Source organism: Aphidius gifuensis, linkage group LG4 (assembly GCF_014905175.1).
Source record: "Aphidius gifuensis isolate YNYX2018 linkage group LG4, ASM1490517v1, whole genome shotgun sequence".
Lineage (NCBI taxonomy): Eukaryota > Metazoa > Arthropoda > Insecta > Hymenoptera > Braconidae > Aphidius > Aphidius gifuensis.
The window spans coordinates 2,719,801-2,732,413 of NC_057791.1; the positions used below are offsets into that span (position 1 = coordinate 2,719,801).

Below are 12,613 nucleotides of genomic sequence, written 5' to 3' on the forward strand. Positions count from 1 at the left end.
AAAAAAAAAAAAAAAATTGTGTAGTATTATTTATTGTCATGATAACACGGTAACTTGTTTTGTTTTTAGTATTTACTTTGATTTAGTTAATAAATCTTTAAATGAAAATTTAACAACAAATCAAAATATGATTGACAAAATTATTTGTGTTATTAAATTTCAAGTTGATGATGATGATGATGGGGCCAGTGAATCTATAGTTTGTCATACTATTCAGACATAAATAAATATATATGAATTTATGTATATTTATTTGCATGGTATTCAGGTGTAAATGTAGATTGATATTATTATTCAATACCATTTCAATGACCCACTTTGAAATTATGATTTTGCTTCTCCTACTTCTGAGTAGTATGTCTACTGCTTTCATTTTAACAAACATATATGTGTATAACGATTGTGTTGACGAGGATGATAATGTTGCTACTTCAAGTATAATAGTATATACTAAATATATATACTGTATGAATTGTACTTGTCAATTCATATATATGCAAATATAAATGTCACACAATTCTACTTATTAGTCCAATGGGTTCTCATTCAATTCAATCATCATCATATTATAATGACAAAATATTTTAAATAAATTAAAAACAAAACAATTTATTTTTAAATTAAAGATATTGTTGTCAATTTTATCTATCAAATTGTTTTTAATTTTAATAATTTATACTGGCAGACAAAAAAATAAATAACTTGTTAATTTAAAATTATTAAAAAAAAAAAAGAATTTATATAAACAAATGGAAAATAAATTATTTCAAGTGCAAAAATAAAAGGCTGTTTAATAAAAATTTTAACGAAAAACGATTGAATAGTTTTTTTTTCAAATAGATTGAGTTAAATTGATTTTTATCAATGAAAAAAAAGGAGTGTTGATGTAAAATATAAATGTCCTCGAAAAGCCTCAAGTAAAATAAACAATTTTTTTATATTTAATCCCTACTTTTGATGGAGATAAATTATCGATTAAATATATTTTATCGATATAATTATAGATACAATGTATTATGTGAATATGTTCAGGGTAATATGATGACCCAATGAATTATTCATATCTCACTGGACAGGTGGAATATAAAAATAATTATTCAACGAATAGGCCATACACGTGTTACACAAAATTATATATGAAAGCCTTCAACTTACTATTTTATATATATCTAATAATAAATGTGGTAATTAATTTGTTAATTTTTTTTTTTTTTAAATAAATATGCTTAAAAAAATTTTCAATAATTCAAGTTTGATAATACAATAATAATCAAGTTGATGGAATTAAAAATTTATATTTGAAATTAACAACTTGATATAAAATTGTAATTAATTTAAAAAAGTTTTATATATTTTTAAAAATATAACTTATAAAGTAATCAATTTTTGTTGTAAATATATTTATAATTAATTTTTCATTTTAAAATTAACATTTTTGTAAATGTATTTTTGTAAATTTTAAATGTTATTTTTAAAATAAAATGCAAGTATAGTGAGTAGTACCGAAATAATTTACGACGAAAAAAAAAATTAAATTGTCGTAAATTATACAGTCAGATTGACGGTATGCGTATGAAGTCAAAGCATAATAGTGCAAATGATATATACGTCGTAATACAACAACCACCTGCCGTTGTCATTTTTAAATCATGACTTGCGCTCATTTGCAAAAAGAAAAATAAAAAAAAATAAAGAAAGAAGATTCATAAATATATTTAAATATATTTATAAAAACAAAAATTAATTTTGTTAAAATAAATGATGTATTTATTTTGATGAGTTGATTTAAATCGTTAAAAAGTTCATCTAATTTTCTCTATATTTATTCTTATTTCAATTAAAATATTGTGTTATTTCATCAGCTAGTTATAAATCCACAATGATAAATAGTAAATGAAGAAAATTACTCAACTAACTGAAAAATGCTCCATAATTATTTGACAATTGACCGGTAAATATTATTTATTGCCATAAAATTTTAATAATTTTGTTTCCAAAAAAAAAACAACGAATCAATGATTCATCATCAAACAAACTTGCCATTTACCTGCATCTATTTCGTTTTTATCTATTTAAAATAAATAATTCACGCTGTAATTTACTATTAAAATTTCAACTCTATTTTTTTTTTTTTTAATATATTATTTGATTTTGCGCAAAGTGCAATGCTCAGCAACAACCAGTCATGGCCGACATGAGTTGTCTTAAATGTCCGGTTTTTCAATGCGCAACATAAAATTCACTATAAATGTCATTAAAAAAATAAAAAAAAGAAAACTGAATTCTTTTGCGCTAAGTATGGCTGAGTATAGTAATTTATTCTCTTTTTATTTCAACTTTTTTTTTTCATTATTTTGTTAATTAATCATGAGGAAAAACGAGAAATTTTTGTTGATATGAGTGAAAGTCATAACTGAATTTAGTTTGTCAGCAATGTCATCAAGTAAAATAATATATAATGATTTAAAAAATAATTCTACAATTGGAGGAAAAAATAATAATACAAAAATAAAATTAATTCAAAATAAGGAATAAACGCCAAAGAATTAAAATCAAAACACGCGGTTTAAAAATTTTTTACATACAAATCAAATATTATATATGTAAACAAATTGTCCAGCTAAATAATATGTAAATATTATCTTTAATATTTACTAATTTTAAAATAAACAAATATCAATACAAAATAAATATTAAAATTTTTTTTTTACTCACTTTCCAAGCTCCTCTTTGAGATCATAGTTGTCACTGAATCGTGTGCTCGCAACTGGAGCAGCCATACTGATCAGTTGTAATTTTCAAAAATTTATTCTAAACACACTAAACAATAAATAAATTCTTCAATTTGTTTTTTTTTCTCTAAATTATTAAAACTTGTTTATAAATAACACTTTATTTAACAATCAATCAATATATATTTATATATTTTGTATTTGACACAATGACAAATTGAATTAAAATTTTTTTAAAATAATAAAAATCATCAAATTGTCTATATTTTTTTTTCTAATAAATAATAAAATAAAATAAATTTAAACAAGGGTCAAACACGATCGATAATCTGTGAGTATATACTAACCGAAAAATTCTAAAATATTATCAATAAATTAAATAGTGAAAAAAAAAAAAATACATAAAAATATATGATTGTTTGTTAATTATTTTTCACATTTACTCAATAGATGAAAAAAATCACAATACAATTTTATGTGTCTAACAGCAATATTGGAGCACACACAATTTAATTTTTTTTATCAATAATAATAATAATAAAATTGAAGAGTTAATGTCAAAACATCTGCACCGATTGCCGGCAGACCGTCGACTGACTCACGTAGTTTTTTTTTGTTTTTAATACACAGTGCGCCTGCCGTCGTCGTCGTCGTCTGTTATTCGTCGACGTTTGTCGTCGCCGGTTGGTAAACTCGCGCAGCCAATAATCATACAACCGAGAGGGCTACAATCCCTTTTTTTTTTTTTTTTTTTCGACTAAATTTTTATTTTCAATTGTTTTATTTATTTATTTAAGAAATTATTATTATTATTATTAAATATTTCTGCATAAATAATAATATTTATTATTATTTTAAATATTTATGATAATCAATTTGATGTTGTAAAAAATTTTTTTTTTTTTGGAGTAAAATATAGACTCGTCGTTTCGAGGACAGTCACTTTATGAATTGTCGTCACTTTGGTTGATGTATATATGGTTTATTTCGTTTATTCTGCCTACACACTTTAAATTTAGATATACCTCAAGCAAAACGACCGAGATGCTGATGTTGATGATGATGCTGCTGCTGCTTCCTCGATCTTACACTGATAGCCATGAGCAAACTCAAAATACCACACACATTTTTATCATTTTATTATTTATTGCAAAAAAAAAAAACAAAAAAAAAAAAAAAATGAAAATTATAAATAAATTGTATTAATTGTTAGATCATTTATTTTTTAATTTTTATTCACGATCAATATTACGACAACAACAATAATAAATGAGTTTATTTTATTTCTTGGAATTTATACACAAATATTTTTTGTGTCTTGCTCTCTTGATATGACTAATTGACTGTTTTTTGTTTTTTTATAAATACAAATAATTATATCACTGATGCTAATTTTAATTGTTAAAATATTATAATAACTGTCTTTACTTAACCACTTCAATTTTGCACTGCGTCTAGTCAACAATATTCGACAAAACAAAAGAAGTGGATAAGCGCGCGCAACAAAAGTCCGCCCGGTGTGTTGTAACTTTACACATTTATTTGTTTTTTTATTTTTAGTTTTTGTTTTTCTCCTCTCTTGCCCCTCTTTCTCTCTCTATTTACCCCCAATACGCTTGCGCTTGTGGCTGACTGATGAAACTACTGTACTACTTGGCTGTACTTTTATTTAATATTGCTTCCTTCTACCCCCATCGATCTCCACTCTCCAGAATGACAATGACGATGATATATATTTTTTTTTTCTCTATCAAATAACACTTGTATAGAATTTTTTATTAAAATAAATTTCATTTATTTTATCCTTTTATAATTAATTAATGCGTAATTGAAAATTTATTTTTTTTTGAATTTATTATTAATAATTTGTCAATATACATTTATAAAATTTCAAAATAAAAAATATAATTCCGTTTTTTTTTTTTTTTTTTATTTTCTTAATTTTGTGTAAAAAATTTCGATAGTTTTACCTTTTTTTTTAATAATATTTTTTTATTAATAATTATTATTATGAGCTAATTGTAAAATTAAGTAAAAATTATTTATTATTACATCTGATATTAGTTAACGAGTATGATCACAAATAAAATGTATGTTTTTTTTTTCAATTCAACAAATTGATTTAAATGCAGAGAAGAATGTGCCTATAATTTAATTTCTCATTGAAACATTGTAAAGAATAAATTGACAAGTATTATGGAATTGAAAAGAAGAAAAAAAAAAAAACTTATAATTATACAATAATTATAAAATCACATGATAAAAATTGAGTGGAATTCAGAATAAATGAATATTAAAATATTAAAACATCTTGTCAATGTTATTTTCATGATGAATATTTTTTTTTTCAGAAAATAATTGTGGCACATTGTGTAAATCAGATGTCAACATAAAATATCAATTATTATTATTATTATTATTTAAAAGTAAATATTTTCTAATAGACAAAACAAAATATTTAATTAATTTTTTTTTTTTAAACAATTTATTCGACTGTAACTGATTTTGCAAGATTTCTTGGACAATCAACATTGCATCCACGTAATACAGCAATATGGAATGATAAAAGTTGCATTGGAATGACTGTAAGAATACCTTGAAGACAATCAACTGTTTTTGGTACTTCAAGTGCACGTGCAGCAAGTGATTTTGTTTCTGTATCACCATCTTCACAAATGACAATTGGTTTACCATCACGAGCAGTAACTTGTTGTAATGCATTCATACATTTAGCATAAACTGGATCTCTCATGACAATCATAATAATTGGCATTGAATCATCAACAAGAGCAAGTGGTCCATGTTTTAATTCACCTGCCATAATACCTTCACTATGCATATATGTTAATTCTTTAACTTTTAATGCTCCTTCCATACATGTTGCAAAATTATATCCTCTTGCCATTATTAAAAGTGATTTAAATTCATACAATGATTTTGCTAAATCTTTTACTTTATTATCAAGTTTTAATACTTCACGTATTTGATTATCCAAATTTTTTAAACCTTCAATAATATCTTTTCTTCTTTGACGTAATGATAATCTATCTTCACTCATAACAAGTGCAAACATAACAAGTGATATAAATTGTGATGTATATGCTTTTGTACTAGCAACACCAATTTCAGGACCAGCATTAATATGTACACCACAATGTGATTCACGACATATACTACTACCAACAGTATTTGTTATACCAACAATTAATGCACCACGTCCTTTACAATATCTCAATGCCATAAGTGTATCAGCTGTTTCACCAGATTGTGATATAAAAAAACATACATCATCACGAAATACTGGTGTATGTCTATCAAGAAAATCAGATGCAAGTTCAACCATAACTGGTAGCTCAGTTAATTCTTCAAGTAATTGTCTTGTTGCAACTGCTGAATGATAACTTGTACCACAACCAATTAACATTAAACGACGACATCTTTTAATATCTGGTATATAATCAGTTATACCACCAAGTGTAACTGTATTATTTTGAAAATTTAAACGACCACGCATTGTATTAACAACTGATTCTGGTTGTTCAAATATTTCTTTTTGCATAAAATATTCGTAATTTCCTTTCATTATTTGTTGTATTTCAACTTTTAATGTTGTTATTTCACGTGCATGTGGATCATCCATACATCTACGTAAACGATGAATATTTAAAGTACCATCTTTGACTGCAGCAACATCATCATCCTAATTTATAAATATATTATTAATAAAAATAAATCAACATTTATATAATTATCAATAACAACAACTTGCCTCAATATATATAACACGATTTGTATGTTCAATAACAGCACTTGCATCAGATGCAAAAAAATATTCAACTTCTTTGGCAACCATTGATTGAAATTCAGTTGATGTATCAGCTCGTGATATCAAAGGAACCTCTGTAGCACGTCCATAAGGTCTGTGATCACCTGTAAATTCAATTAAATTTATTAGATATAAAAACAAAAATAAATAAAAAATCATTATCAAATTATTATTGTTTTTTTTTTGTTTAAATCAATATCAGCCCTTGATCCAAGTTAATTAATTTATCATCATTGTTTGTGTACAATAATAAATAATATATTACTGAAATTAAAAAATTATTATCTATAATGTTAAAAATTAGTCAGTTAATAATCAATAATAAATTTATATTATATTATTATTAATTATTATTAAAAAATTATTGGTAAAATGAATTTTTTATTTTTTAAAAAATGTATGTATTATTTTATTCTTACCCAACACCAAATTCAGATGACTATTATATGACTAATAATGTGCAAAAGACAAAAGTTTGATAAATAATGAAATAATTATACAATAATACTAATCATTCACAAGCACATAAATATATATTATTATCTTATCAAATAATAGACATAACAATACCTTGAGTTGTTGCTTCGCCCTCTTCATAGTTGTTGAATTAAGTTGACATAACAAAAACAAAAACATCACACACATTATTCATCACATTAAGCATTGTCGATTGATGAAATTTGACAAAGCTAATATGCATCAGTGATGATGAATAAAAATAATAATAATAATTACAATAAATGTTGGCAAAAAAAATAAATTAAACATGTAAAAAAATAAATAAATAAATATAGTAAAAGTATAAAATAGAGCATGCCAAAAGAAAAACTTATTTATTTATTTTTTTTAAATCTCAAGAGTTAGCACAACATAAATGATTTTAAAAAATTGATATAAATGATTGATGTAAAGAAACAAGAGTGTAATCAAGGTCGCTGATAAAATGACATTGATTTTTTATTTTTTTTTTTTTAATTTCAAGGAAATTATTTACCCCTGCGACATTGACCATGTTACAAACATAAATATGAAATACTCGTCTTTTTTTTTTTCTTTAAAAAGATTAAAAAGGAAAACCAAGGTAATTTTTATTAATAGTGTTTGTACCTTTAGTCACGCGTGGAAGATCATCTGTTCAGTTGATGAACGAGCCCAAAGGAAGATTTCATGCAAAATAAATTCTCGTATAGTATCAAAGTTGATTGAAATGAAATTAACTAATAATAATTAATTAACATAATCATTAATAATTTAAATTTAATGTTTATACAAAAAAAAAAAGTAGAAAAAATAAAGCCAACTAATGGTAGTTGATAAATAAATTCAATTATTTACTTGTTAAGAAATAAATCATTAAATAGTAAATAAAAAAAAAATATAGATGTTTTAATTTTATCTTGATTACTTGGAGAGAGGATATCCAATTGAGAAATGAAAAAATATTAGAAACAAGTTAGTTAACATGCAAGAATATCAAAATTACGTTATAATAATTTAATTAGGATTTATGTTATTAGTTGAAGATCCCATTGTTTTACCATTTATCTTGAATCATCCTGCGACACAAAAAAAAAAATAAAAAACAATACCTAGCTCTTATTAGAAAAATAAATAAATTATTTCATTTGCAAACCTGAATTTTTATGATAAATAAATTCATGCACACTGTAAAATTATATTCTTTGAATTTAAAGTGTTTATGATTTTTTTTTAAATACCTTTTCCATAGAGAATGGGTACGTGATCAGTTATCAGACGAGTTTTTGTTTTAATACCAACAAGCAAAGGTGAGCCTCTTCTTGTTGCAACACATTCACCAGGAAAATATTTACTCTTGAAGCACAATGCAAATGCACCTTCCTAAAAATCATTTAAATTAATAATTAATCAATAAATTTAATTGTTAATATTTTTAACTTTAAGATATAAAAATGTACCAATTGTTGAATGACTTGTTCAACCAATTCTCGGAATGAATATGTTGGATGTTGAGTCCAAAGATGATGAACAAGTTTAGCAATAACTTCTGTGTCTGTTTCACTTTCAAATACATATCCTCTTTGTTGTAATAATGTCTTGACTTCCTTGTAATTTGTGACAATACCTGATAAACATTTAAAATATGATAAGAATTTTATTTTCTAATACGACAAGCTTTAACGTTAACTCTTGATACAATCTTATCGATTTAATATTTTTAAAACAAAGTAAAAAAAAACTGATTATCAATAAAAGATAACTGATGATTTTAAACTTCCGGTAATATATTTATTATTTATTTTTAAAATAATTTTAATTTACCATTGTGAACAACCACAAAACCCTGATCAATATCAGATCTTTGAGGATGAGAATTAACTTCAGATGGTACACCATGAGTTGCCCAACGAGTATGAGCAATGCCAACATGACTCTCTGTTGATTGATCAAAATCAAGATCCGTACCTAAATAAATAAATTATTTTTTTATAAATATCTTGTGGATTTTTGATGCTTTAATTGATAAACTTACTGTTAAATATTTTTTCTTCAAGTGCAACAACTTTTCCTTGATTTCGTACAATTAAAATTTCTTGACTATCTGCTGAATCCAATGCAACACCTGAGATAAAATTAAATTTAAAAAATTAAGCTGATATTCTTTTTGGTGCGTCATACAAATGGAACTAGTTTTTTTTTTTAATCGAATTTTAAATGCATTTTTCGATTAAATATTCGAGATGTTAATGTCCTCTTATTATTTGAATAATAAAATACCAACTTTGTAGCTTTATTTTTTTTTTTATAAAATTAACAAAAGATACAAATAAAAATTTATATTTACCAGCAGAATCATAGCCACGATATTCCAATCTTTTTAAACCTCCAACAAGTAATGTAAGAATTTCTTTTCTTGTTTTTGGCGTCAGGTAATTCAAATATGCAAAAATTCCTGAAACAAAAAAAAAAAAAACAATGTTAAAATGAAAAGTTGCTTTCTTTTGGATGTATTTTTTTTTTAATTTTGTTCCTGTTGGCCTTGAATTAATGGAAAAATCATAGCCGTCATTGAACTTTCGATGATTTTGAAAGGCTTTCGTTATCGTGTGACTTTCAAGGTCTTATGTTAACAATCTAACAATAAATATAATAATAAAAATAAAGTCAAATAACAGCATTAAACAAACGATTATTTCCATGACATTTGGTCAACTGCATTCCAGAATATTTTTATCTTTTTTATCTAAATGTCATTTTTTTTTTTACAATGTATATTCTACATAAACCCTTCAAACAACTTGGAGTATTTTTTTTTTTTTAATCTTATAATTTATAACTGGTATTTAATTATTTATACATCAAGCTGTGTATTATTTTTTTTTAATCGAAATATATAACAGCAATATGGCTTTCGAAATGAATAAAGCTATTTGAAATAATAATTCATCAAATCATTCATTTTAAGAATTGATAAAAATACATAAATGCCTGCTATAATTATAGTTCCTTGTAAAGCAAACATTAAAAATATCAACAGCGATAAAAATCTGATAAAAAAAATTGAAAAAAAAAATTATTATTAATCCTGCTTTAACAAACAAACAACAATGCAACAAATTTTCATTTAAAAAATACAAAAAATAATATTTTTATTTGTACAATGAAACCCTTATAATAACAGAAAAAAAAATTGAATAAAAAAATTATCTCTCATTATATAGAAAGTTTGTAATCATGCGGAAATACTGACGATAAAAAATTGCTGGGGAAAATAATTATACAAAGTTGATTATGAATTTTAAATATTATAAAATAACCCAGACTAATTTTTTTTATTTTTAAAATAATATTATTATTTATACAAAAATAAATTGTACAAGGAAAAAAAAAAAAAAAAACTAATTTCTCGTTTGATTTGAATCAAGTATTAATTTCATGCACAATAAATATACAAAAATAAAATGATAAATGTCAGTTGTTTTTGTTGCTAGTCAGTACAATTTTTAACATTTAATATCCTGTATACAAGATCGAGTCTCAAGAACTTTCACCCAGGTTGAAAAAGTCTTTCGCAATAAACCAAACTTGATAGGCGTTCTCAAAAAAATATATATAAATAAATAAATTTATTATTAATAAAAAAAAAAAAAAAAATATCAAGTATAGACACAGTGGTTTGTTGACGTAGGTCGTTGTCCAAAGGCGGGATAATGTTTTTTATTTTTATTTCTTTTTTGACTAAACACTAATATGTAGATATATATTTTTATTTTGACCTATAAATTACATCAACATTGCAACACCCTATGAAAATTCTTACTCAAGATAATATTTAAAAAAAAAAAATACCTTTCTTTATTTTGATATTTTAAATATATGAAAGTATGATTTGCAATAATTTTAAATGTCAAATATGTAATCAACTAAATATTTCGATTTTTCCATCAACAATAGTAATCGAAATTTAAAAAAAAAAAATTAATTTTATAGATTAGAGAAAGTATTTTAATAACATTTAAAAATATATATTAGAAAATAAAACCTTTTCTTTTCTTTTCAAAAAACAGTTATACAATTATTCGAAATATTAAATAACTATTAGGTTTTTTTTTTTTAGATACATAAAAATTACTTTGTATAAAAAAAAAACATTTAACAATAGATTTATCATTAATTTTTTTATCACGTAAATTTAAAATATAGCCTTATATTTTTATAATAATTTATTGTCAAATTAATAAATTTAATTAACTTAGTACTTAGTTAATTTTTATTTAAAAAAATAAAATTAATTAGTGTTTGTGTATATTTTTAATTAACAATAATGTCATTTATTAATAACAATTAATTGTTGAAAAAAAAAAAAAAAAATTAGTATTGTTGAACATGCTGTTAAACCGGGATTAAGTATTGAAATAAGAAACGTGTCAGAGTTGACGTTGCACACCAACAGTAAATATTAAAAATGAATTGACAAACAATATAAACTAAAAATATTAATATAATAATTAAATAAATAATTAAACTTACCACACATGATGAATTTTTAGTTGTCTTGATGTAATAATAACAATACAAAGAAAACTATTTTATATTTTTTAATTTTTAAAGGAGAAAGTTAAGTGAATGTAAGAGCTCAAGTCAATCGTTGATTCTGGCTCGATGCCTTCTGAATGGTATCATAGCTTTATCTGACTTTTTATGCCTCTTTTCACCTGTTTTCCTTAAGCCAACCAATCACAGGTAATTCAATGACTCACTAACACAATATTTCCCATTTATTTTATCATAAACAAATCTTTAAATATTATTATAAAATTAATTTTACAAATTTAAATATTATTATGAAACTAATAAAAAAAAAAATATAGTGTAATTATTATTATTAAGACAATAAATACTCGTGCGCAGTAATTTAACATAAAGGTGCGTTTACATTGAAAATATATATTTACATCAAACATGGCTGTTTACTGTCATAAAAATTCAAAAATAAATTAGTTAAAATTTTTTAAAATTAATAGAAAACAATATTTAGAAATTTCATTACTTTGTTGAGATTAAAATTACTTAAAAATTTTACTGAACATTGTTCAAACTTTTTACAAAAACTGTATATTAATTATAAATAAATTCAACATCTAAAATTATTAAAATAATAAAAGGTTTATGTAATTAATAAATAGGACATTAATTAAATTAAGGATAACGGTTAATTTTATTTTATTGCTACTGAAAATATACATATATTTATCATTGCAATAAACACATATTTGCATGAATGTATATTAATATACTTATTCATTAAACTATATTCATTACTTCACCATCAGCATTATTTACTTAAATATATAACATACTCATTATCTTTATTCATTCATCATTTATTTATTCATTTTTTATTTATTTTTTTTTTTTGGTTTTACGTACAAAATAATATAAAGATATTTATTAATTGAACAAGTAGTAATTTTTTTTTTTTTTTAATATTTCAAATTAATAAATTGTGTGTATTTCTTTTTTTTTGCTCATGATTTTATTAAATATAATAATTAAAAAAATGATAAGTCAAATG

The 12,613-nt window shown here is 23.0% G+C and overlaps 2 protein-coding genes across 54 annotated transcripts in view; both read right to left on the reverse strand.

Annotated features, from left to right (window-relative positions):
• LOC122854471 (calcium/calmodulin-dependent protein kinase type II alpha chain) overlaps positions 1-4,217 on the reverse strand; it is a 45,807-nt gene extending 41,590 nt beyond the window's left edge. For 14 of the 50 annotated variants that reach the window (XR_006373967.1, XM_044155180.1, XM_044155164.1 and 11 more), the window contains exons 1-2: positions 3,080-3,640; positions 2,716-2,859 (exon numbers count right to left, since the gene is read on the reverse strand). Coding sequence is in view for 49 of the 50 variants with exons in the window: in XM_044155180.1 (XP_044011115.1) it covers positions 2,716-2,780 (65 nt within the window). In the remaining variant the exon portion in view is untranslated. Of the gene's footprint in view, positions 1-2,715; positions 2,860-3,079 lie in introns of all 50 variants that reach the window. The other 36 variants (XM_044155174.1, XM_044155161.1, XM_044155177.1 and 33 more) reach the window with 21 other exon arrangements.
• LOC122854470 (glutamine--fructose-6-phosphate aminotransferase [isomerizing] 2-like) lies at positions 3,758-11,960 on the reverse strand. Of its 4 annotated transcripts, XM_044155134.1 has the most exons (10): positions 11,569-11,960; positions 9,383-9,490; positions 9,071-9,160; positions 8,860-9,003; positions 8,496-8,662; positions 8,277-8,418; positions 7,666-7,689; positions 7,129-7,149; positions 6,502-6,662; positions 3,758-6,432 (listed from the first exon to the last, which is right to left on the reverse strand). In XM_044155134.1, exons 1-10 carry the CDS (start codon positions 11,573-11,575, stop codon positions 5,218-5,220), a joined length of 2,079 nt encoding a protein of 692 aa, XP_044011069.1. In that variant the 5' UTR covers positions 11,576-11,960; the 3' UTR covers positions 3,758-5,217. The 4 variants fall into 4 exon arrangements, with proteins under 4 accessions (XP_044011069.1, XP_044011071.1, XP_044011070.1 ...); XM_044155136.1 differs by lacking the exon at positions 7,666-7,689 and having other exon boundaries at positions 11,569-11,927; XM_044155135.1 differs by lacking the exon at positions 7,129-7,149 and having other exon boundaries at positions 11,569-11,927.
• Positions 11,961-12,613: the final 653 nt, after the last annotated feature.